The 27,279-nt window shown below is 38.8% G+C and overlaps 2 protein-coding genes across 5 annotated transcripts in view; one reads left to right on the top strand and one right to left on the bottom strand.

Moving 5' to 3' along the window:
• The window catches only part of LOC123500145 (endoribonuclease LACTB2-like), a 158,149-nt gene that overhangs the window by 69,902 nt on the left and 60,968 nt on the right, over positions 1 to 27,279 (bottom strand). For all 3 annotated transcript variants that reach the window (XR_006673188.1, XM_045248822.1, XM_045248823.1), the window contains exon 2: positions 5,740 to 5,900. Coding sequence is in view for 2 of the 3 variants with exons in the window: in XM_045248822.1 (XP_045104757.1) it covers positions 5,740 to 5,900 (161 nt within the window). In the remaining variant the exon portion in view is untranslated. The remainder of the gene's footprint in view (positions 1 to 5,739; positions 5,901 to 27,279) is intronic.
• LOC123500144 overlaps positions 1 to 27,279 on the top strand; it is a 124,163-nt gene that overhangs the window by 53,137 nt on the left and 43,747 nt on the right. The gene's annotated exons all lie outside the window — the stretch shown is intronic.

The raw sequence follows: 27,279 nt of genomic DNA, 5'->3' as shown, positions 1-27,279 counted from the left end.
GTCTCAACACATCTCTGCGGGAAACTATATTTTTTAATATCTCTCAGACATCTTCCTTTTCTCAGCTTTTTACTATGCGATCTTGTGCTTCGGATGTCATATTCTTCTCTCAGGATCAGTTTCTCATTATCCACTTGGTCCATTCCGTTGATCAATTTATAAACTTGTATCAGGTCTCCTCTCTCCCTTCTTTGTTCCAGGGTTGGTAGATCCATAGCCTTTAGTCTCTCCTCATATGTCATCCTTCAAATTCTGGAACCATTCTTGTAGCTCTTCTTTGTAGCCTCTCCAATTTCCTTATGTGTTTCTTTTTATGGGGAGTCCACACTACTCCTGCATATTCCAATCTGGGTCTTATTATAGTACTTATCAATTTCTTCATCATTTCTTTGTCCATGTAGTGAAATGCTACTCCAATATTCCTTAGCAAATTATATGTTTCTCTAAAAATTCTATCAATATGGCTTACTGGTTGATTGTTTTCTTCCATCACTCCTAAGTCCTTTTCCTTTTGACTTTCTCCAGTTCTACTCCATCTCCCATCTTATAGATTTCTACAGGTTGTCTTTCACTCTTTCCCATTTCCATGACATGACTTTTGTTCACATTGAATTCCATTTCCAATTTTTTACTCCATTCCCAGATCTTATTTAGGTCTTCGTGCAGTATTTCACAATCCTCCTTTTGCTCTATAACTCTGCACAGTTTCGTATTGTCCGCAAACAAATTTATGTAGCTGTTCACTCCTTCTGGCATGTCGTTAATATAAATGAGGAAAAGTATTGGTGCCAATACTGACCCCTGTGGCACTCCTCTTTCTACTGCTCTCCACTTTGACTTTATATCTTTAACTACCGTCCTTATTTCTCTCCCCCTTAAATAATTTTCTATCCATCTCAATGTACTTCCTTTTAAGCCACCTTTCTCCTCTAACTGTGTGTGTGTGTGTGTGTGTGTGTGTGTGTGTGTATTTACCTAGTTGTATTTACCTAATTGTAACATACGGGAAAAGAGCTATGCTCGTGTTGTCCCGTCTCCATATCTATTAATGTCCAGCTTTTTCTTAAAATCATGAATATTCCTTGCGTTGACCACTTCCACGTCTAAACTATTCCATGCTTCCACCCTTCTATGAGGAAGCTATATTTTTCACATCTCTCCTATAAGTGGCCATTTTAGTTTTTCCCATGCCCTCTCGACATTCTTTCATTCCACATACACAGATCTTCCCTATCCATTTTTCCATGCCAATCATCACTCTGTATATTGCTATCAGGTCTCCCCTTTCTCTTCTGTTTTCCAGGGTCGGAAGTTGCATTCTTTTCAGTCTGTCTTCATAAGTCAAATCTCTTAAGTCAGGCACCATTTTGTTGCAGCCCTCTGTACTTTCTCTAGTTTCCTTATGTGTTTCTTTAAGTTCGAGCCCACTGTATTGTTGCATATTCAAGCCTCGGTCTTATCATTGCAGTAATTATTTTCTTCATCATTTCTTCATCTAAATATCTGAACGCCACTCTTATGTTCCTCAATAAGTTCAATACTTCTCCAATTATTTTGTTTATATGTCTCTCTGGCGATAGGTCATTGGTAATTGTCACCCCAAGGTCTTTTCTTCATGACTGGTTTTATGTCTTCATTTCCTATCTTGTACATACTCCTGATTCTTCTTTCACTCTTGCCAAACTCTATTTTCTTGCATTTTGTCGTGTTGAACTCCATTTGCCATGTACAGCTCCATTTCCATATTCTGTCCAAGTCTTCCTGGAGTAGTTCGCAATCTTTGTCACATCTCACTTTTCTTAACAATTTTGCATCGTCTGCAAATAGGCTCACATAACTGGACACCCCATCCACCATGTCATTTATGTAGACCGCGAACATTACTGGTGCCAACACTGATCCCTGTGGAACTCCACTCTCCACCAAGCCCCATTCTGATGGTCTGTCCTTAATTATTGTTCTCATTTCTCTTCCTACCAAAAGTCTTCCATCCATTTTAGTAAACTGCCATGCACTCCTCCTACCATTTCAAGTTTCCAGATCAGTCTCCGGTGTGGTACCTTATCAAAGGCCTTTTTTAAATCCAGATATATTCCATCAGCCCAACCATCTCTTTCCTGTATTACATCTATCACCCTCGAATAGTAACATATCAGGTTTGTCGTGCATGAACGCCCTTTTCTAAAACCAAATTGACACTCACAAAGTATGTCATTTTTCTCCAAGAAGTCTGTCCATCTATTCTTCACCACCCTCTCACACATCTTAGCTACCACACTTGTAAGTGACACTGGTCTATAGTTCAATGGGTCTCTCTTGTTACCTGATTTATAGATTGGGACAATGTTAGCTCTTTTCCAGTCTTGGGGCACTACACCTTCCCTTAATGAGGCATCAATTACTTCACAAACTTTTTCTGCCAGTTGCTCCTGCATTCTCTTAAAATCCATCCTGATACCCCATCAGGTCCCACAGCTTTTCTCACTTCTAAACTCCCCATCATATTCTTGATCTCCTCCACAGTTACTTGAAACTCCTTCATAATCCCTTTCTGTTCCATTACCAGTGGTTTGTCAAAAGCAGTCTCCTTTGTGAATACCTTCCGAAAGCATCCATTCATAGCCTCTGCCATTTCCTGGGATCTTCACTGCATACTCCATTTACTTCTAAACTTTCAATACTTTCTCTATTTTTGATGTTGTTGTTCACATGTCTGTAAAAAGCCTTGGTTGGTCTTTACATTTATCAATTATATCCTTTTCTTGTTTCTTTCTTTCTTCTCTTCTAATCAACACATATTCATTTCTTGCTCTTTTGTAACTTTCCCACTGCTTAATCCGTCTTTTCCTTCTCCACCTCTTCCATGCATCCTCTTTTCTTGTTCTAGCCTTTTCACATCTATCGTTAAACCAGTCCTGCTTTCCAACTTCTCTATGTTGTCTTATTGGTACAAATTTTTCTCACCTTCTTTGTATATTTTTATAAATTCCTTCCACTTTTCATTTGCTCCTTAGCACTCTTGAATTTCATCCAATTTGTCTCTTGAAAGAATTTCTTTAGGTTTCCAAAATCTGTCTTGGCATAATTCCATCTTCCCACTTTATATTCTTCATTTCTTCTAGATTTCTCTTCATCTATCACCTTGAACTCCAAAACTGCATGATCACTCTTTGCTAAAGGGCACTCCACCCTCATCTCCTCAATGACCATTGGCTCTGTACTAAAGACCAAGTCCAGTCTTGACGATGCTCCCTCTCCTCCAAACCTAGTATCTTCTTTGACCCACTGAGTTAACACATTTTCCATTGCCAGTGTCAATAGTGTATTTCCCCATGTTGTCTCTGATCCTTCCATTGACCAGTCCTCCCAACACACCTCTTTACAATTAAAATCTCCCATCATTATAGTTCGTTCACAGCCACCCAACATTTCTTCCAGACATGTTCCTGTATCACTTATCATTTCTTCATATTCCTGTACTGACCATGCATTTGTCTTAGGTGGTACGTACACCACTATGTAGTGCCTCTTTTTCCTTCATTAGTTTCTGCTCTGATCTTTAGCACTTCTGCCTTTCCCATACCTTCTTTCACTTGATCCACCTTTATATCTTTTTTAACCAGCAACATCACTCCTCCTCCCATCTTACCTACTCTATTTCTTTTCCAAACATTATATTTCCCTTCTCCAACCATCATCAGGTCTTCTCCTCTCTCAGTTTTGTTTCAGTAAGACCCACAATATCTGGGTTCTTGTCCCTCAAGTAATCGTTGAGTTCTAAAATCCCGATATCACTCCATTTATGTTGGAATACATTACATTCCGCTCATACGTAAGTTTCTTTAGTCCTTTCTTGCTGTACTTTTCTGGGTTATGAACCACTTCCTCAGTCTCATATCCAAGATTCTCCAGAAAAACTCTTTCTTCTCCTCTTCTGTCCTCTCTTCATTTTTTTCAAAGCCTCCTTTCTCAACTCATTTAACATTTCTCTTTCCTTTTCACCGAGATCTCTTCTCAACCAAATCTTCCTTGTTGTTTCCTGCTGGGCTAGCCTCCATGACTTCTCCACCAATTCATCTACATCCTTTTGTGACTTAAGTTTGATTCTTATTGGCCTCATACCTTCTCTTGTGAACTTTCCAATTCTATGGAAGTCCTCTATTTCTTGTACTAGGTCTTTTCCTCCTCCTGCACCACATTAATGATATTATTTATCACCTTTTTATGTTTTCTCTCTCTCCATTTTACTCGGTGTCTTATCCTCCTCCACACCAAATATCACCACACATCTCTTTTTGTCTACAGTTTCCCTCACCAATGTCTCATTTGATTTAATAACCTTCACCACTTTCTCAGCAATCTTCTCTTCTATGATCTGTTGATCTATAATTTCAGCAAGGCCCAAAGTTTTCTCCCCAGACTCTTTGATTTCCTTTTCCAGACTTGCAACTTTGTAATTTACCTCCTTTCTTTCCACTTCCTGACTTTTTTCCATTCAGCCTGCTTCTCCATCACTTTTCCTAGAGATTCTCCACATTTTTCGCAATTCACTTTAATTAGCTTAACTTCCTCTTTCAGTGCTTCATTTTCCTTCTTCATATCGGCACACTCTTTCAATACATTGTCATAACTCGTTTCCAGGCCCCCATACTTTTCAAACAGTTTTTCAATTTTACCTTCCAACTCCAGAATTTTCTTCACATAAGCGCTCTTCTCCATTATTCCTTGAAATCCTGTGAAGTCTGATTCATCTTTCGAGTTCACGGCCGCCATGTTGCGCAGATGTAAACAAACCAGCTGATGGCTCAAACGCAGGCTACAGTTTATATTTACCTTCCTGGACATTATTTTGCTAATCAACAGTTAACATGACTATATGGAGACGGGACAAACATTACCAGCTCCTTTCCCACCTTGGTTACTCTTAGGCAATGGTAACTGTAGAATTAGAGATGATTGCTCTGGAGCTCAGCGACCACATCCGCCATCGACGATGTCCCGTGTGTGTGTGTGTGTGTGTGTGTGTGTGTGTGTGTGTGTGTGTGTGTGTGTGTGTGTGTGTGTGTATTTACCTAATTGTAACATACGGGAAAGGAGCTATGCTCGTACTGTCCCGTCTCCATATCTACTAATGTCCAGCTTTTTCTTAAAATCATGAATATTCCTTGCGTTGACCACTTCCACGTCTAAACTATTCCATGCTTCCACCCTTCTATGAGGGAAGATATATTTTTTCACATCTCTCCTATAAGTGGCCATTTTTAGTTTTTTCCCATGCCCTCTCGACACTCTTTCATTCCACATACACAGATCTTCCCTATCCATTTTTTCCATGCCAATCATCACTCTGTATATTGCTATCAGGTCTCCCCTTTCTCTTCTGTTTTCCAGGGTCGGAAGTTGCATTCTGTTCAGTTTGTCTTCATAAGTCAAATCTCTTAAGTCAGGCACCATTTTTGTTGCAGCCCTCTCTACTTTGACAACTAGAGCTGCAGAGTTGTCAGATAACGACATACAGTGAATCCCGTCGTATGTTTAGGAGTTACAAAGGGATGAATGAAATTTGTTCACAGTAGATGTCATGGTCCCTTTCGTGCTTCTGCTCTGACCAGCAGTGAATGAGTGTATATTGATGAAAATACATAGTATCAATAGCTAACTAATAAATATTGAAAAAAAGTTTGTTGGAAAAAAGTTAGGTTAACTATATAAGGATAATAAAACTCAAATATTCCTTACCAGGCAGACATTTCAGGACATCTTTTAGACCTCCGATGTGGTCATGGTGCCAATGAGAGATGACTATCTGGTTTATGGTGGTGTTCTGCTGCTGCAGGACAGACTCCAGGGATGTGATATACTCAGCATTTCTTGCTTCCCCTACATCCAACAGAACACGCCTGCAAAACATTTATTCTTAAGCATAGAAATACTTCTTGCTTTCTATCCAAATGTAAGCACATTTATTGTAAGATCAATAAAATATACAGTGGTTCCTTCGAGATATGAGCTATCTCATGAGGTACAAGATTTTTTAGATAAAAGCAACAATTTGGATCATATTTTTGTTTTGAGATACAAGCAAAATTTTTGGGATACGAGTCATGCTTGGAGATGCCAGTTGGTGGCTTGGCGCATTGGTCCAGCCTCAGCTGAACTAGTATCTAAGTGCTTCCTGCGGATCTCAAGCACTGTGATTGTTCTTTCATTATTTTCACACTATTTATTGACATTTTCTTTCTTGTTTAAATAAAGTTCAGTTTTAATTTATGTTTAATATTTATGTGTAAATGGTGCTTTTCTCCCTTCCTCCTCCTCCATCATTCACCACCATTAACCAAGAACATGTTTCAAGGAAAAAAGACTAAATAAAATTTTGCTTTTATTTTATATATATTTTTATGCATTGATAAAAGTATACATGTGTACTTAAATGAAAAAGGAAAAGCAAATTTCTCCCATCTCTGCCTACCTCCTCCACTGATGCTTATCACTGAGGGAGGAAATAGTGTAAACAAGCAATTTTCCCACTAAATCTAGAGGTTTTGTTTGAAACTCACATCTTGAGATACCACTGTATGTGCTAATTCTGAGTAAGGTATGAAATGGCTTCAGGAAAATGGAATTCCAATTTTCATTGTGCTACTGGCAAAACTAATTTAATTTTTTACTTTTTCACAGTTATCTCTTCTCTATTCATTCTTTTCTTTTCTTATTATCATTTTGACTGTGTATCAAAATTAGCTTTTATAACTGACAATCTGGAGGCCTGTATCCTGTTCTGATGTGGTGAAGAACAGCACGACTATGGGCAGGTAGTGACCTCCATCTCACCACTAGTATGAAGGAAGATGTTTTGTTAACAATAGCCTACATCTATACTTATGATTAAGTACAGCTTAGAAGAAATAGAAAAATGTTAAAAATTATGCGTCATATACTCTAAATATACTAGAAATACATGAAAGACCTTAAAGTAATATAAATTCTCCCTCCTTGAGAAGGATCTGACTGGCCAATGCCCACAAATCATGTGTGCGGAGTTTGAATATGAATCCAGGTGGGGTTAAAAAATGCTTCATGCAGTATTATCTGCTGTTCGGGTCATTATAAAAAAGTTATGTAGAGTATTTAGGAGAGATGGACATGTAATGTAAATTACAATATAGAGAAAGAATTTGAACAAGTTCTATGATGTGGTGTGCTATGGATAAGAAAAGTATGCAAGAAATGCAAGAAAAGTCATGGGAACTCTAAAAGAACTTTCTTTGCATTCCTAACCTTTCTATTCCCATACCAGAAAAAATGTCATCATATAATAGTGTAAAAGTGTAAAAGAAATAAAAGTGTAAAAATAAAACTAAAACAAGATATAGAATGAGAAGGAAACCATGTCACAAATATCAAATATACTTTTTTTATTTGTACTTATACATTTTTGGTGTATAATTACTTTTATAATTTTTGGAACTCAAGCATTAATAGAAATAAAGATTTTAGCAAATTTCTCTGGCCGGAAGACTCCTGTGATGACTGTCTCTTTGTTATCTACAGATTTAAGTCAGTGTTGTTCATGTCCATCTCTCCTAGATACTTTACATAACTTTTTATAATGACCCTCACAGCAGATAATGCTGCACAAAGCATTTTTGAACCCCACCTGGTTCATATTCAAACTCCACGCACATGACTTGTGGGCATTGGCCAGTCAGTTTCTTCTCAAGGAGGGAGGATCTAAATACACCTGTCCATCATTACCAAGCTGCCTACCCAGCCACAGTTATGTTCTGGTTGTTTACCGAGCTAGTATCATTCCTCTCATCAGAGAGTTTGATTGTTACCCAAGTGTACCAATGGTCTGAGTTAGGATCAGCTTAGAGTGTCTGACTTGCAGAGGTCAATTTGATCCACTCCAGTGAGACACTGATAGGGTTGAAGGGGAGTGCCCTAGTTTGTGTGTGAGTATGAATGCCATGGGGCACAGTGAAATTGTCTCTGAGCAACGTGTAAATGTGATCAAATCTATGTGATAACACCAGCAAGTAGTCTTTGTGTCTGCACTCCTGTCCTTGAGGTTAACCCAGTGGGATATGGTTTCACCACCTGTATCTCATCTTCACCATCACTGGCCTCCTTGCCTTAGACCACTCACTACCTGCCACCACCTTGTGTAGTGGTTCAGACCACTACATTTTGAGTAAGTACAGTGCTCAGGTGTTCTCCTGTTCTTCAATGTATTATGATCTAAGCTGCAAAGAAATTTATAGGTCCAATATATCCTTAGTTGAAAAATTAATTATCCAAAATTAAGAACCATTATTAGAGATTAATCCAGGTTACAATCAGATTCTCAACCTCTAATATAAATGTTACACTTTCCAGTGCCAATCTTGTAGCAAATTTCCTGTGGGGCTAGCCCTGGCTCCGTGGCAGGCGTGCAGAGCTAACATTGTTCAGTATGGTTAAATATTGTATTTGTGTATTCTGGAACTGTGGCTCTTATGTTATGTGACAAAGATGATCAAGGAAATTCTGTAATATAGTAAAATTACCTGGATGTAATAGATATCATATAAAAGGAGGTATTGAGCCAGCATGAGTCAGTACGCAATAAGAAAGAAGAGTTATTAAGAAGTCAGAACTCAGAAAGGAGAAGAGTCAGAGAAGAGTTATAGTAAGAAGAATAGTAAGAGCAGATACAGTGTTAGACTCACTACTGTTGTATCCAGTTCACTGGCACAAGAAATTAAACTTCACAAATTCTGCCCAGTGTATGCTTCACAGAGTATTATCAGCCTCCTGGAGATAACACTGAAGTACAAACACTGTAAGGAGCACATACATGCTCCCAGTTTAACAATATGTTCTTTAAGCAGAGATCATGTTAGTGTTTCTACAGTCACTAACCTAGGCTTGATGCTTGTTACCTACCAAAAGATATACCAAAAATTAAAAATGGACAGTATGTACTGTACATAAGTGGCATCATGTTACCATACCACCACATGTTCTCAAAAGTTCATTGACTCACAATATCAATGTACTGAGTGTGATGTGGGGTTCTGCATTAATGTGTGCTTAAAAGAATACCATGTGTATCTAATTCACACAATAATTCATAAGTATTTATAATAGAATTTTCATGAGACACAGCTGAAAAAGTGTCACCAATACACAGTAACATAAAAGAGGAGAACATAATGGTGATGGTGTGAAAAACATACCAACTCTCATTCACTCATACAACTAATCTACCAATCATATATGTATTGATGGTTTGATGATATATAGGTTGTGATGAGGCAAAGAAACTTGATGACAGCTTCCAAGTTTTATTCAACATGTAACTGAACTACCTGTAACAAAGATTCAAATACTGTTGTACATACAGTGGTACCTCGACATACAACTTTTATTTGTTCTGTGACGATCGTTGTATATCAAAAAAATTGTATATCAAATAAATTTTTCCTATAGAAATTAATGGGAATAGAATTAATTTGTTCTTGTGATATGAATTTACCCACCCCCCAAAAAAATTAACATGCTTTAAATACCAACCAAATACAGATTCAATATAAGATAAATACAATGTTTATTGTATGCATGATATAAATCAACTATATTGCCCAAAATAACAACTTACCCCACAAAACTCAGGACACATCGATAGACGTTCATCATGCAAGACTCGGGGCACGTCGATAGACGTTTAGGCTTTTTACAGCTATATTTTGGCTATTTTCTTCCCATTTTCTTTGCTTGTGAGCTGGCAACACTCATCAGGAGTAAACATATGCTCTATGTCACTGTGCCACCAACAATGAATAGTGGGAGCGACAGTGATTTCACTGTCTGATTCTGCCACCTCTCCTGTGTGCCTTACTTCTATACCTCGGGTCTCTTGCCATGTTACAGGGAGACAGCTTTTGAATGAGAGTGGTATCAGAACAGGCAACAGGAGAGAGAGAGAGAGAGAGAGAGAGAGAGAGAGAGAGAGAGAGAGAGAGAGAGAGAGAGAGAGAGGATACAAGGGGCCCGTCTTCTATTGCTCTAGCCAAGGCCACTGAATCTGATCGGACACAAGGCCACGTACACTGATGATATCACCTCATTCAACCTGTAATATTTTAGTAACCATAACATCTAGAGACTTCTGATTTTTCGCATTGCAAAGAGGAAGAGTTGCTTGTGGGCAGAACACTACTTATACTCACTCGTTTATTGAATTTCTAAGTGTAATCAGTATGTGAATACACGCTATTTTGTGTTTCTCGCCAAACTTTTACTTTTGTGACCTATGACCACCGGATCTTGAGTTCACAAAACTTAAGAAAAAATACACACTGCCGAGGAGCACAGACACATACATGCACAAAGGATGAACAACAATACACAACACAGGCTGAATATTCGGGTGGACACGGGTAGCCAAGCAATCACTGCACCACCTACCGATGGCTATTTATATCTTAAAAATATCGTTGTATTTCAAGGCGTAAATTATATGAAATTTTTTGTTGTATATCAAAAAAATTGTATGTTGGGGCAATTGTATTACTGTATATCCGAATACAAAAGAAAGCCACTGTACATACAGCAATATACTTGCTAGTTCTGTAGTGGTGCTCCGCTTTTCATACATATTATTGCATGAAAAAAGGCTCTCACTGACTTCTCAGTGAGCACAGTGGTGTATGAATGTCCTGTGATGAAAAAAAAACAGAAACATTTATGGAAAGTGTTGTCGCTAGATAGAAAATAAGTGAAAAGGAGCGGAAGACTCCAAGATGGCGGAGAAATATGCCATTTCAGCATTATTACCTTCGTCCTGTTATAAGTGTACCTCTGATTCTGGAGACATAACAAAGTCCATTAAGTGTTGTCTGTGTAACCGGTGGACTCATAGGAAATGTGTGAATTTGGCAGGGATTAAATCTGAAAATATCCGCAACATGAGGTATCTGTGTGATGTTTGCTCCATTGAGGTGTCATCTCTGAAGAAATTCATCAATGATGTTGAGGATTTTAAGTCTGATTTGAAGAGCATTACTGCTAAAGCTGACAAGATGATGGAAGTAGTTGATAATAAGATGGCAAGAATGGAAGAGATAATTATCAAGGTCGATGAGGCAACAGAAGGCTTGGCGAGAGTTGCTGAGTCGCTGAATTTTGCTGACTCGGAACATTCCACACCTTGGCAGGATGTGAAGAGGAAGAGGAGGATGAAAAAAAACCTGCTTGTTGTAGGGGTAACTCAGGATTCTGAAGCAAATCTGAAGAATGAAGTTTCTCATGCTTTGGATGGAATGCAAATTAATGATACAAAGTTTGCTAATGATGGTAAAAAAATAGAAATGAATTTTGCCGATGAGGGTCTGAGAAATGAGGCAGCCCAGAAACTGGAGAATGTTGAAAAGTTGACAACTAAATCTGTTCAGAAAATTAAACCCAAGATAATGCTATGTAATGTCCATAAGGAAGAGACTAAGGAGGGTATCATTGATACAATTATTGCAAGAAATGACTACCTTCAAGCAGTTCCTGATATCAAGTCAAAGACTGAGAATATTTTTTGCAAACCAGCAGCAGGGGCACAGTTCATTACATCATGAAATGTGATCCAATGATAAGACAGTTGTTGCATTAGCATCAGGACAGGATTAAGCTTGAATGGGGAGTTTACCAGGTTCGCGACAGATATCATGCACTTATCTGTTACCATTGTCAAAGGTATGGTCATACTGAGGCAAACTGCAATGCCAAGAAAGATGGTGAGCATCCCGTTTGCTTTAAATGTGCAGGCAACCACAAGTCCAAGGATTGCACATCTACAGAGAAGAAATGTATAAACTGTGTGAGGTTTAAGAAACAGAATACTGACCATTCGGCGAATAATAGTTGTTGTGTTGTGTTGGAAAGTGAGATTGACAGGATCAGAAATATTACAGATCATGGCTACTAATGCTGTGAGCTCTATGTTGAAATGTGGTTTATTAAATGTCCAGTCAGTTGGAAACAAGACAATAGAAATCAGAACTTTAATTAATGATGAGAATCTGGATATTCTTGCTTTGATTGAAACATGGCTGAGTGAATATGACACTGCGAAAATTAAAGAAATGACCCCTGACACTCATACATTTGTGCACATACCAAGGAACACGATGCAAACCCATACAGACTACATGAGCCAAGAAATAACCTTGATATGGGATGTCGAGTATTTGCAAGAAGCGCACCAAGGATTTACAATAAACTACCGAGTGATATTAAAGGTTGTGCCAGGATCGATATCTTCAAAAAGAAATTGAAGACATATTTGTTCAAGGAAGTTTATGATTTTAACGGCATGGAAATCAAAGACAATTATAGATGCTAGTTGCTTGTGAGGAAGGCTCTGCTGAGCGCTGCCTCGCAGTGGAACAGAGCCTTGAAAAAGCACCCCAAGTAACAAGTAAGTAACAAGTAACAAAACATAACATATATTCTAATAGTATAAATCACAGATTTCACTTCACAACATTTAAACTGACGTCACCGAGGCAACAAATGAGATGTCTATGCCGCTCCTCGTCAGTCTGTTGTTCACCCTCGTCTGATCTACACACGAGCTCGGATCTCAGGTTATTTGCCGGCTGCTCCTTGGAGCCTGCTGCTGCTCTTTTCTTTGCCTGCTTCTCCTCGGAGTTGTCCTGGTCAGTTTTCACCTTCTCTTTTACCCTGCGCTGCTGATACATGGTGGTACACTTCTCGATCTTAGGATCGTGTTGGCTTATTTGCCCTGTTGTCGGGTGGCCCCGTTTGCAGATGGCGGATCCAGCAGGCCTTAGCGATTCGCCCCTTCGTTCCTTCGCCCAGTCGGCTTCCCCTCCACGGGGCAGGAAACGCCCCTGTGAAGATGGTGCTTGGTCTGATGTTTAGCAGGGAAAACGGGACCACCGTGACCCTGGCCAAGAGCGTTTCAGCTGGCTTCCGATTCGGCCCTGGCGGGGCCGAGTCAGCCCCGTGATGTCAACTCAGCTGGCCCGTCCCTGGAGGATCATGTCAGTCATTTGGGTTCCATCATGGCAGACCAGATTGCAAAGCTGGACAGGCGTTCTCCTGAGACGGTGCCCCAGGCTGCCAGCGGGGACTTCAGTGGCTTTGGCAGCATCGAGAGCGCAGGATTCGAAGACGGTGAGGTGCGGGAGGCAGCGGTCGACCCGCTAGCGGGGCTGGATGACCTGGGTGGCCCACGGGGCGCGCTTGAAGACGCTGATTTTCATCGGGCTTTGGAAGAACTGGCGGGGCATTTTCATGGTCAGGAGAAGAAAGGTGAGCCCCTGTCTGACCGTTTAGCAGGCATTTTAGATGATAGCCTCAGGCGTCGCCCCACCTCGGAGGGGGTGAAAACTACCTGTAGTAAGGTGAGGTTGCCCAGCAATGTTCCTAATCTGATTGTGCCTGCTACAAATGCAGTTATTACCAAGGCTCTAAGTGTGGGGGGCAGGCTGATTGATGCTCGCCTGGTTTTCACCAATGGCTTGCTCTCCAAGGCCCTGGTTCCGGTTGCCCAGTGCCTGAGTGACATTGGGGAGAGGAAAGGTAAGCCTGTGGATGATTACCTGGATGGTCTGAATAACTGTGTACGTCTCCTGACTTCTGCAGTGTGTTACCTTAACCAGCTCAGGAAGGAAGTGGCCCGCATTCACGTGAACAATTCAGCCCTTGCGGAGCTTTGCCGTTGGGACTGTGAAGTTGGCACTGCAGAGCTGTTCCCCTTTGATGTCATTAAGAAGTGTGAAGAGTTGCATCGGGCCAGGCGGCTGGGCAGGCCTTCTTTCCACCCATACTGGTCAGGAGGTCCCAGGCGGACGGCTGCTTCCCGCCAGGCTCCCAGGAGGGCCCCTCCTTCCCAGAACTCAAGGTTTCAGTCTAAGCCTTTTTTAGGCCAGCGGCCTCCTCCGCTGAGGGGGAACCAGCAACACAGGCCGGCCCAGTGAACCCTTGCCGAGTGAGTATTACCATTAACTCTTTATCCAATACCTCTGACAATTTTATGAGCGGGAAATTTTCACTGCTAGACAGCAGTGGCTAGCTCTTTCCTCCGATAAATGGATTCTTGATGTGGTTTGTGGCCATGTGCTTGAGTTTGATGAGCTTCCCTTACAATCTGCTCTGCCTCGGTGTTACGGCCCGCCCGTAACATACTCCACTACCATCACCTCCTCCGCTTGTTACCTCGTTCGCCACCTCTCCGCCTCCCCTTCCACGTCACCGTATCGTGAACCTTCCACGCTACCGTCTCATGAACACTCCACGTCACCGTTTCATGAAGCCCCGCTACTGTCCCGAAGTTTGATTCACGCGGCCCCATTCGACTCAACCGGAAGTATTAAGCCAGCTCTTGGTTTTCTGGAAGTAAGTCGAGGTCCAGGCCTCAACCAGTGAACACAACGCCTCTTGGGTCTACCGTGGAATCAACCATCACCCAGCACTTCACCACTGCGACACCTCATAAGTATCACTTCCCCTCGTCCGTGTTTTCCACATTGCCTCCATATAGGATTAGGATTATTGTTAGGTATTAAGTTGGGTTCTTTATTGTTGTATTCATTTCTGTGTTATATGTATATGTGTATGTCATTTTCCTGTGTTTCATGTTATATATCTGTGTTTCATGTTTCATGTTATATCTATGTGTGTCAATTTCATTATGGGTTATTAAAATAGCTTTTTAAAGTGCCCCCTTTTGCATTTCCTCACCAGTTGAACCTGCAGTGTTTTTTTTTTTTTTATTGTTATTGTTCACCAGCTCCCCGATGCCAATCTTACCAGTTTACCTGGTGAACGTAACAATTGGCAACCGTGACAGGACTATTATAACCCATGTTCAGTGTTCCATTTTTCCAGTGACTTTTTTTCTGTGATTACTTGTGTTTCTGTGGTGTTGTGACTTTGATGTGTTTTTTTTCTGTGACTTACTCTGCGTGCGGTTTAAATTTACCTTTGTGCAATCAAGTAGCTCCTTTTGGGTTAAACGTGCTTCGTGACTTTCATTGGTATCGCATAGCAGTGGTAGAGCAGGAAACCAGGTAGAAAGGCGTGTTCACCGATAGCACTTATCTCTATTTTTTTGCACATAGGCAGGTGTGTAATAAGTGTTATCCAAGTGTTGGGATCATCATATGTTCATGCGAACCTTCAATCCCCTCACTTCGCGGATCATTTTTCTCGCTAGTTAGAATCGGCCATTTTAACTAGTCTCAGACTAATCCGCCTCCTTATCAATAACAAGTCTCAGTACAATTCGCTCCTCACTCTCAAGTCTCATAACTAGAGTAATCCGGATCCCCTCTTAATGCCGTAACTCTCTAGTTTACCCCTGATTAGTGATTGTACTCATAAGTGTTTACTTAAGTATAATCTAGGTAATTTCCAAGGTTGCCTTTATTATCACTCTGCCAAGTTCCTCACTTAAGTAATTCGCTTATCATTTTTTGTTGTTGTTGTGGTTTAACATCTATTTAATATGGCTTCCGGTCAGTTTAACGTTGAAGATTTTTGTGCCGACCCTTCTCTGGAACAACTTAAAGGTGCTAATATCAAGAAGGTCCAATGGAAAGCCATCACTAAACATTTTGATGTTCCCATCACGTCTCAGATGACTAAAGAGGTCATTAACCCCTTCGCGCCGGATGTTAAAAAAGCCCGCCTGTATGATATACGGGTGGTAGTGCCGCCCGAGCCTGGAAACTCGTGCAAGCTTGTCATATTTGTCGTCTTTGTATATTATGCTGCTATTTTTTAGTTACTATATCGCCTTTTAAGAGGAAAGTGGACACTTCTCTCTTCGGAGAAAAAGAGAGAGAGAGAGAGAGAGAGAGAGAGAGAGAGAGAGAGAGTGACATTTGCTAATACATGTATTTTAGACACAAACGGGACGCATGTAGCTTATCTTTCGAGAGGAAGAGGGGGAGGAAGGGAAGGGAGAGGGAAACGAAGGGAGGAGAGAGAGAGAGAGAGAGAGAGAGATTAGAAAATTTGTTGTTTTTGTATTTGTGTGTGTGTGTCTGTGTATTTACCTAGTTGTACCTAGTTGTAGTTTTACAGGGCCTGGGCTTTATGCTCGTGTGGCCCCGTCTCCATATCTACACTTATCCAATCTTACTTTAAAAGTGTGCACACTCTTTGCAGACACTACTTCTTCATCTAAACTGTTCCACGTCTCAATACATCTCTGTCTGCGGGAAACTATATTTTTTAATATCTCTCAGACATCTTCCCTTTCTCAGCTTTTTACTATGCGATCTTGTACTTGGTGTCATATTCTTCTCTCAAGATCAGTTTCTCATTATCCACTTGGTCCATTCCGTTGATCAATTTATAGACTTGTATCAGGTCTCCTCTCTCCCTTCTTTGTTCCAAGGTGGGTAGATCCATAGCCTTTAGTCTCTCCTCATATGTCATCCCTTCAAGTTCTGGGACCATTTTTGTAGCAATTTTTTGTAGCCACTCCAATTTTCTTATGTGTTTCTTTTTATGAGGGGTCCACACTACTCCTGCATATTCCAGTCTAGGTCTTATTATAGTATTTATCAATTTCTTCATCATTTCTTTGTCCATGTAGTGAAATGCTACTCCAATATTCCTCAGCAAATTATATGTTTCTCTAAAAATTCTATCAATATGGCTTACTGGTTGATTGTTTTCTTCCATCGTCACTCCTAAGTCCTTTTCCTTTTTGACTTTCTCCAGTTCTACACCATCTCCCATCTTATAGATTCCCACAGGTCGTCTTTCACTCTTTCCCATTTCCATGATATGGCTTTTGTTCACATTGAATTCCATTTCCACTTCTTACTCCATTCCCAGATCTTATTTAGGTCTTCTTGCAGTATTTCACAATCCTCCTTTTGCTTTATAACTCTGCACAGTTTCGTATCATCCGCAAACAAATTTATGTAGCTGTTCACTCCTTCTGGCATGTCGTTAATATAAATGAGGAAAAGTATTGGTGCCAATACTGACCCCTGTGGCACTCCGCTTTCTACTGCTCTCCACTTGGACTTCATATATTTAACTACTGTCCTTATTTCTCTCCCCCTCAAATAATTTTCTATCCATCTCAATGTGCTTCCTTTTAAGCCACCCTTCTCTAACTTCCACAGTAATATTGCATGTGGCACTTTGTCAAACGCCTTTTTTAAATCCAAGTAGATGCAGTCAACCCATCCCTCTCTCTCTTGTACTCTATCAACTATTCTAGAATAGAAACTCAATAAATTAGTTACACAAGACCGTCCTTTTCTAAAACCAAATTGGCTATTTGATATTAATTTGTTGTCTTCAAGGAACTCGATCCATTGTTTCTTTATTATTCTTTCACACATCTTGCATATTACACTAGTTAGTGATACCGGTCTGTAATTTAAAGGTTCTTCTTTCCTTCCACTCTTATATATGGGAACCACCTCAGCTCTTCTCCATTCTACTGGCACTGTTCCATTTTCTATTGAGCATTTTATGATGTTGTATATAGGACTTGCTAGTTCTTCCCTACATTCTTTCAGTATTCTGCCTGAGACTTCATCCAGTCCCATTGCCTTCTCTTCATCCAGTTCCTTCATTAACTCTTTTATTTCAAGCTTGGTTACTTTAATCTCTTTCATATAGATTGTCTCTCTATTACCCTGTGGCCTCTCAAATTTGGATTCTTTAGTAAAGACCTCCTGGAATTTTTATTTAATAGTTCTGCCATACTTTTTGGGTCTTCCACCATCCCGTTCTCTCCTTTTAACCTTTCTATTGTTTCTTTTTGCCTAATTTTTCCATTTATGAATCTATAGAACAATTTTGGTTGCTCCTTACATTTTTCGACAATATCTTTTCAAGTTCTTTTCCTCTTCCTTCCTCACCTTAACATATTCATTTCTCGCTGCCTTGAAGTTTTCCTTGTTTGTTGGATTCCTATTTCTCCTCCACCTTTTCCATGCTCCATCTCTTTTCTCCTTTGCCTTGGCACACCTTGCATTAAACCAATCTTTCTTTCCTTCTTCTTTTGGTCTATATTTTGGGACATATTCCCTGACTCCTGTTTTGTATATTTCCAAAAATAAGTTATATTTGTCTTGCATTGTCTCTGAGTTTTCCATCTCCTCCCAGTCTACGTTTTAAAATAGTTCTTGAGATTCTCAATATCAGCCTTTCTGTAATTTAATCGGTCTCCTTTGTATGAATCGTCTCTATCTTCCTTTCCTTCTTCTATATCTATTTCTAATATTGCATGGTCACTCTTTCCCAATGGGCACTTATATCTTATATCGTCATTCATTTGTATACCCCTTGTAAAAACTAGGTCCAATCTGGCTCGTCGTTTCCTCTGAATCTTGTGTATTCCTTTACTCTCTGGTCCATCATATTGTCTATCATTAGGTTCAAGAATCTTTCTCCCAGGCTTCTTCCCCATACCACTTTCATAATTTTCCCAGTCCACTTCTTTACAGTTGAAATCTCCTACTAATATCACTTTTCTCCTTTCTTTAACGATTCTCATTAGACTCCTTATTGTGTCATCTATCATGTCTTTATATTCTTGATTGGTCCATGAATTTGTTTTGGTGGCACATATGTTACAATGATTGTTATCTCTTTTTATTAATATGCATCTTAATATACAATACTTCTGCTTTTCCTTCCCACATTCCACTTGATTGATCACTATCTCCTTCCTTAACATTATCATGACTCCTCCTCCTCCTTTACCCACTCTGTCTCTTCTCCATACATTATACCTATTATCCAAGACTATTTTGATTTCCTCATTTAGTTTTGTTTCAGCCAGGCATACAATATCTGGATTTTCTTTCCTTATGTAATCTCTTAATTCTAATTTACTTGATAAAACCCCGTCTATGTTCATATACATCATTTTTAGTCTTTTGCCTTTATCATTTTTAGTTAAACTTGTTCCACTTTTTTCTCTTCCTTCTCGTTTATATACCATTTCCTTATCCTGTCTCCTAGAATTCTCCAAAAATGCCTTCTTCTCCTCTTCTGACCTTTCATTATTCTTTTCCTTACTGCTGCTGCCAGTTCATTGTATCTCTTCCTTTCTTCCTCATTTCTATTTTTCTTTATATAGATATCCTTGCAGCCTTCTGTTTCTCTAAGTTTTGTTGTTCTATATAATATTTCTTCTGTTGCTGCTTGTGATTTTAGTAATATTTTAATTGGTCTCGTTTTTCCTTCTTGATATGGTCCCATTCTGTTTATTTCTTCTACTTCCTCTTCCAAGTTCTGCCTATCTTCGTCATTAAGATTCTTCAGTAGGTCTTTGACTGATTTCATTTCTTCTTTTTCTCTTTTTGGTCTATATTTTATATTTTTTTCTTTTATTCCAAATACGATTACACTCTTCTTTTTTCTTCAATTTCTCTAACTAGATTTTCTTTTGTCTTGAGGACTCCTATCATTTTGTTTGTCATATTTTCTTCTTTTTCTTTAAGTTGTTCTTGAATCACCTCCTGAAAATCGGCCTTATCTTTCTTATCTTGGACTCTCCATGCTTGTACTTCTTTTTTAATCACGTTCTGTACTCTTTTCTCTTCCTTGTTTACTAGATCTTTCAGCTTCTCCTTTTCTTTCTCGGCTTTACCGAGTCCTTCTTCCATCTGCTTCTTGTAGTTAGCTTCTTCCTTTTTTAGTTCTTCGTTTTCCGCTCTTAGCCTAGCTTCATTTTCTTCCACTTTTCTTATCCTTTCTCTCAGTCTTATAAACTCCATTTCCTGTTCTTTATTCTCTTTCATTTCCATCATCTCCTTTATCAGTTTATCTAGTTTACATTCAATATTGAACACTCTCTTAAGTAGTGAAGTTGTCGACGTATCGAACCCTTCGAATACGCATTCTCCCTCACCGTCATAGTCATCATCAGCCCCTTCTCTATTCTCATGTCTGCATTTGGATGGATTATCTTTTTCACTCATTATTCTTTAATAATTGATTTCATGAAAAGAGAAAAAAAAATGAGTCCACACTACCTGCCCAGGCCACTGTAAATACTATACAACAGGTGCAGTGAAGATCAGCTGATCGTCGGAACTGCGCCAGTGCGTCCGCTCTCAACCGTGTCTCTCGTGTGTGTATTTACCTAGTTTTACCTAGTTGTAGTTTTACAGGGCCTGGGCTTTATGCTCGTGTGGCCCCGTCTCCATATCTACACTTATACAATCTTACTTTAAAAGTGTGCACACTCGTTGCAGACACTACTTCTTCATCTAAACTGTTCCACGTCTCAATACATCTCTGCAGGAAACTATATTTTTTTATATCTCTCAGACATCTTCCCTTTCTCAGCTTTTTACTATGCGATCTTGTGCTTCGGGTGTCATATTCTTCTCTCAGGATCAGTTTCTCATTATCCACTTGGTCCATTCCGTTGATCAATTTATAGACTTGTATCAGGTCTCCTCTCTCCTTCTTTGTTCCAAGGTTGGTAGATCCATAGCCTTTAGTCTCTCCTCATATGTCATCCCTTCAAGTTCTGGGACCATTCTTGTAGCCATTTTTTGTAGCCTCTCCAATTTTCTTATGTGTTTCATTTTATGAGGGGTCCACACTACTCCTGCATATTCCAATCTGGGTCTTATTATAGTATTTATCAATTTCTTCATCATGTCTTTGTCCATGTAGTGAAATGCTACTCCAATATTTCTTAGCAAATTATATGTTTCTCTAAAAATTCTATCAATATGGCTTACTGGTTGATTGTTTTCTTCCATTGTCACTCCTAAGTCCTTTTCCTTTTTTACTTTCTCCAGTTCTACTCCATCTTCCATCTTATAGATTCCCACAGGTCGTCTTTCACTCTTTCCCATTTCCATGACATGGCTTTTGTTCACATTGAATTCCATTTCCCACTTCTTACTCCATTCCCAGATCTTATTTAGGTTTTCTTGCAGTATTTCACAATCCTCCTTTTGCTTTATAACTCTGCACAGTTTCGTATCATCCATAAACAAATTTATGTAGCTGTTCACTCCTTCTGGCATGTCGTTAATATAAATGAGGAAAAGTACTGGTGCCAATACTGACCCTGTGGCACTCCGCTTTCTACTTCTCTCCACTTGGACTTCATATCTTTAACTACCGTCCTTATTTCTCTCCCCCTCAAATAATTTTCTATCCATCTCAATGTGCTTCCTTTTAAGCCACCCTTCTCCTCTAACTTCCACAGTAATCTTGCGTGTGGCACTTTGTCAAACGCCTTTTTTAAATCCAAATAGATGCAGTCAACCCATCCTCTCTCTCTTGTACTCTATCAACTATTCTAGAATAGAAACTCAATAAATTAGTTACACAAGACCGTCCTTTTCTAAAACCAAATTGGCTATTTGATATTAATTTGTTGTCTTCAAGGAACTCGATCCATTGTTTCTTTATTATTCTTTCACACATCTGCATATTACACTAGTTAGTGATACCGGTCTGTAATTTAAAGGTTCTTCTTTCCTTCCGCTCTTATATATGGGAACCACCTCAGCTCTTTTCCATTCTACTGGCACTGTTCCATTTTCTATTGAGCATTTTATGATGTTGTATATAGGACTTGCTAGTTCTTCCTACATTCTTTCAGTATTCTGCCTGAGACTTCATCCGGTCCCATTGCCTTCTCTTCATCCAGTTCCTTCATTAACTCTTTTATTTCAAGCTTGGTTACTTTAATCTCTTTCATATAGATTGTCTCTATTACCCTGTGGCCTCTCAAATTTGGAATCATTAGTAAAGACCTCCTGAATTTTTTATTTAATAGTTCTGCCATACTTTTGGGTCTTCCACCATCCGTTCTCTCCTTTTAACCTTTCTATTGTTTCTTTTGCCTAATTTTTCCATTTATGAATCTATAGAACAATTTTGGTTGCTCCTTACATTTTTCGACAATATCTTTTTCAAGTTCTTTTCCTCTTCCTTCCTCACCTTAACATATTAATTTCTGCTGCCTTGAAGTTTTCCTTGTTTGTTGGATTCCTACTTCTCCTCCACCTTTTCCATGCTCCATCTGTTTTCTCCTTTGCCCTAGCACACCTTGCATTAAACCAATCTTTCTTTCCTTCTTCTTTTGGTCTATATTTTGGGACATATTCCCTGACTCCTGTTTTGTAAATTTCCAAAAATAAGTTATATTTGTCTTGCATTGTCTCTGAGTTTTCCATCTCCTCCCAGTCTACGTTTTTAAAATAGTTCTTGAGATTCTCAATATCAGCCTTTCTGTAATTTAATCGGTCTCCTTTGTATGAATCATCTCTATCTTCCTTTCCTTCTTCTATATCTATTTCTAATATTGCATGGTCACTCTTTCCCAATGGGCACTTATATCTTATACCGTCATTTATTTGTATACTCCTTGTAAAACTAGGTCCAATCTCTTGCTGTCGTTTCCTCTGAATCTTGTGCATTCCTTTACTCTCTGGTCCATCATATTGTCTATCATTAGGTTCAAGAATCTTTCTCCCAGGCTTCTTCCCCATACCACTTTCATAATTTTCCCAGTCCACTTCTTTACAGTTGAAATCTCCTACTAATATCACTTTTCTCCTTACTTTAACGATTCTCATTAGACTCCTTATTGTGTCATCTATCATGTCTTTATATTCTTGATTGGTCCATGAATTTGTTTTTGGTGGCACATATGTTACAATGATTGTTAACTCTTTTTTATTAATATGCATCTTAATATACAATACTTCTGCTTTTCCTTCCCCACATTCCACTTGGTTTATCACTATCTCCTTCCTTAACATTATCATGACTCCTCCTCCTCCTTTTCCCACTCTGTCTCTTCTCCATACATTATACCTGTGTGTGTGTGTGTGTGTGCGTGTGTGTGTGTGTATTTACCTAGTTGTAGTTTTACCTAGTTGTAGTTTTACAGAGCCTGGGCTTTATGCTCGTGTGGTCCCGTCTCCATATCTACACTTATCCAATTTTTCTTTAAAACTATGTACACTCTTTGCTGATACCACTTCCTCACTCAAACTGTTCCAAGTCTCAACACATCTTTGCGGGAAACTAAATTTTTTAACATCTCTCAGACATCATCCTTCCTTAGTTTCTTACTATGCGATCTTGTGCTTCTAAAGTCATATTCTTCTCTCAGGATCAGTTTCTCATTATCCACTTCATCCATTCCGTTAATCAATTTATAAACTTGTATCAGATCCCTCTCTCTTCTCTGCTCCAAGGTTGGTAGATCCATTGCCTTTAGTCTCTCCTCATATGCCATCCCTTTAAATTCTGGAACCATTCTTGTAGCCATTTTTGTAGTCTCTCTAATTTTCTCATGTGTTTCTTTTATGGGGAGTCCACACAACTCCTGCATATTCCAATCTAGGTCTTATTTTAGTACTTATCAATTTCTTCATCATTTCCTTGTCCATATAGTGAAATGCTACTCCAATATTCCTTAGCAAATTATACGTCTCTCTGAAAATTCTATCAATATGGCTAACCGGTTGATTATTTTCTTCCATTGTCACTCCCAAGTCCTTTTCCTTTTTACTTTTTCTAGTTCTACTCCATCTCCCATCTTATAGATTCCCACTGGTCGTCTTTCACTTTTTCCCATTTCCATGACATGGCTTTTGTCCACATTGAATTCCATCTCCATTTTTGCTCCATTTCCAGATCTTGTTTAAGTCTTCCTGTAGTATTTCACAATCCTCTTTTGTTTAATGACTCTGCACAGTTTCGCATCGTCCAAACAGATTTATGTAGCTGTTCACTCCTCTGGCATGTCATTTATATATACGAGAAAAGTATTGGTGCCAATACTGACCCTGTGGCACTCCGCTGTCTACTGTTCTCCACTTGGACTTCATATCTTTAACTATCGTCCTTATTTCTCTCCCCCTTAAGTAATTCTTCATCCATCTCAATGTGCTTCCTTTTAAGCCACCCTTCTCCTCTAACTTCCATAGTAATCTTTCATGTGGCACTTTATCATAAGCCTTTTTTAGATCTAAATAAATACAGTCAATCCATCCTCTCTCTTGTACTTTATCAACTATTCTAGAGTAGAAACTCAATAAATTTGTCACACATGACCGACCTTTTCTAAAACCAAATTGGCTATTTGATAATATTTTGTTGTCTTCAAGAAACTCGATCCATTGCTTCTTTATTACTTTTTCACACATCTTGCATATTACACTAGTTAGTGATACCGGCCTGTAATTTAAAGGTTCTTCCTTCCTTCCGCTCTTATATATGGGAACCACCTCAGCTCTTTTCCACTCCACTGGCACTGTTCCATTTTCTATTGAGCATTTTATGATGTATATTGGACTTGCTAGTTCTTCCCTACATTCTTTCAGTATTCTGCCTGAAACTTCATCCGGTCCCATTGCCTTTTCCTCATCCAATTCCGTCATCAACTTTTTTATTTCAAGCTTGGTTACTTTTATCTCTTTCATATAGACAGTCTCTATTACCCTGTGGTCTTTCAAATTTGGATTCCTTAGTAAAGACCTCATGAAATTTACTATTTAACAGTTCTGCCATACTTTTGGGTCTTCCACCATTCCGTTCTCTCCTTTTAACCTTTCTATTGTTTCTTTTTGTCTTATTTTTCCATTTATGAATCTGTAGAACAATTTTGGTTGTTCCTTACATTTTTCGACAATGTCCTTTTCATAGTTCTTTTCTTCTTCCTTTCTCACCTTAGCATATTCATTTCTTGCTGTTTTGAAGTTTTCCTTATTTTCTGGATTTCTGTTTCTTCTCCACCTTTTCCATGCTCCATCTCGTTTCTCCTTTGCCCTAGCACATCTTGCATTAAACCAATCTTTCTTTCCTTTTTCTTTAGGTCTATATTTCGGAACATATTCCCTGACCCCAGTTTTGTATATTTCCAAAAATAAGTTATATTTCTCTTGAACCGTTAATGAGTTTTCCATCTCCCAGTTTACGTTTTTAAAATAGTTTTTGAGATTCTCAATATCAGCCTTTCTGTAATTTAATCGGTCTCCTTTGTATGATTCATCTCTATCTTCCTTTCCTTCTTCTATATCCATCTCTAATATTACATGGTCACTCTTTCCCAATGGGCACTTGTATCTTATATCATCGTTAATTGGTATATCCCTTGTAAAACTAGGTCTAATCTTGCCGGCTCATCGTTTCCTCTGAATCTTGTGTTTTCCTTTACTCTTTGGACCATCAAATTATCTATCATTAGGTTCAGGAATCTATCTCCCCAGGCATCTTCCCCCATACCACTTTCATAATTTTCCCAGTCTATCTCCTTACAGTTGAAATCTCCTATCAATATCACTTTTCTCCTTTCCTTAATGATTCTTGTAAGACTCCTTATTGTGTCATCTATCATGTCTCTATATTCTTGGTTAGTCCATGAGTTTGTTTTTGGTGGCACATATGTTCCAATGATTGTTAACTCCTTTTTGTTAATATGCATCTTAACATACAGTATTTCTGATTTTCCTTCCCAAACCCCACTTGATTTACCACTATCTCCTTCCTTAACATCATCATGACTCCTCCTCCTCCTTTACCCACACTCTCTCTCCTCCATATATTATACCTTTTATCTATGTCTATTTTTATTGCCTCATTTAACTTTGTTTCCACCAGGCATACAATATCTGGTTCTTCTTTCTTTATGTAATCTCTTAATTCTAATTTACTAGATAAAATCCCATCTATGTTTGTATACATCATTTTTAATCTCTTGTTCTTATCATTTTTAGTTAAACTTGCTCCATTCTTTTCTCTTCTTTCTCTTTTATATACCATTTCCTTATCCTGTCTCCTATAATTCTCCAAAAAAAAATGCCTTCTTCTCCTCATCTGACCTTTCATTATTTTTTTCTCTTGCTTCTGCCACCAGTTCATTGTGTCTCTTCCTTTCCTCCTCGTTTCTATTTTTCTTTATATATATATCTTTGCAACCTTCTGTTTCTCTGAGTTTCGTTTTTCTATATAGTATTTCTTCTGCTGCTGCTTGTGATTTTAGTAATATCTTAATTGGTCTCACTGTTCCTTCTTGATATGGTCCCATTCTATGGATTTCTTCTACTTCCTCTTCTAAGTTCTGTCTATCCTCGTCATTCAGATGTTTTAGTAGGTCTTTACTGATTTCATTTCGTCTTTTTCCTTCTTGGTCTATATTTAACATTTTTTCTTTCAGTCCAAAAATAATTACACTCTTCTTTTTCCATAATTTCTCTTACTAAATTTTCTTTTTCTTGAGGACTCCTATCATTTTGCTTGTCATATTTTCATCTCTTTCTTTTAACTGTTCTTGAAATACTTCTTAAAATGATTCCTTGTCTTTCTTATCTTGGATTCTCCATGCTTGTACTTCTTTTTTAATCACGTCTTGTACTCTTTCTTCTTCTTTGTTAACTAGATCTTTTAGCTTTTCTTTTTCTTTCTCGGCTTTACCGAGTCCTTCTTCCATCAATTTCTTATAGTTCTCTATTTGGACTTTTAATTCTTCATTTTCGGTTCTTAGCCTAGTTTCGTTTTCTTCCACTCTTTTTATCCTTTCTTTCAATTTCTGGAGCTCTTTATCCTGTTCTTCTTTCTCTTTCATTCCCATACTCTCCTTTATCAATTTATCCAATTTACGTTCGATAGTTAAGACTCTATCAAATAGTGAAGTTTGCGCCGTATCAAAGCCTTCAAATTCTCCTCCTCCCTCACCAACATTGTCATCATCAGCTTTCATTCTTTCCCTTGTCACATACCTGCATTTAGATGGAATATCTTTCTCACTCATTATTATTTAACACTGTATTCGACACAAAGCAGGACGCATGTAGCTTATCTTTAGTGATTGGTGGAGACAAGGATGGTGGGAGGAGCACTAGGATTTTAAGGACAGCATTTTGTGTTGGTATCCAACACATTATACGGGACAACTGATCTGAAGAAAGCTCAGAAAAGAAATATGACGCCTACGTAGGCATCACCGTATATGCTACTGGGGCTTCATGATGCCTACATAGGCGTCACCGTATTGAAGGGGTTAAGAATGTAGTTGTTGAACATCTAGTGCAAGAAGGTCAGTTGCTAGGAAATGCCATAGAAGAGTTAACTCCCATGTCAGCCTCTACGAGGACTATAATACACAGTCCCCAGGAAGAACAGGATAAGAGTAGGATAAGTCAGTGGGAAATTGAGAAGCTTAAACTAGAATACCGGATGCATGAAAAACAAATACAACTACAGGCAGAAAAAGAAGCGAAAGAAATGCAACTACAGGCAGAAAAAGAA

The sequence above is a fragment of the Portunus trituberculatus genome, chromosome 50 (genome assembly GCF_017591435.1).
Source record: "Portunus trituberculatus isolate SZX2019 chromosome 50, ASM1759143v1, whole genome shotgun sequence".
NCBI lineage: Eukaryota > Metazoa > Arthropoda > Malacostraca > Decapoda > Portunidae > Portunus > Portunus trituberculatus.
This window is presented reverse-complemented; position numbering and strand designations above follow the sequence as displayed.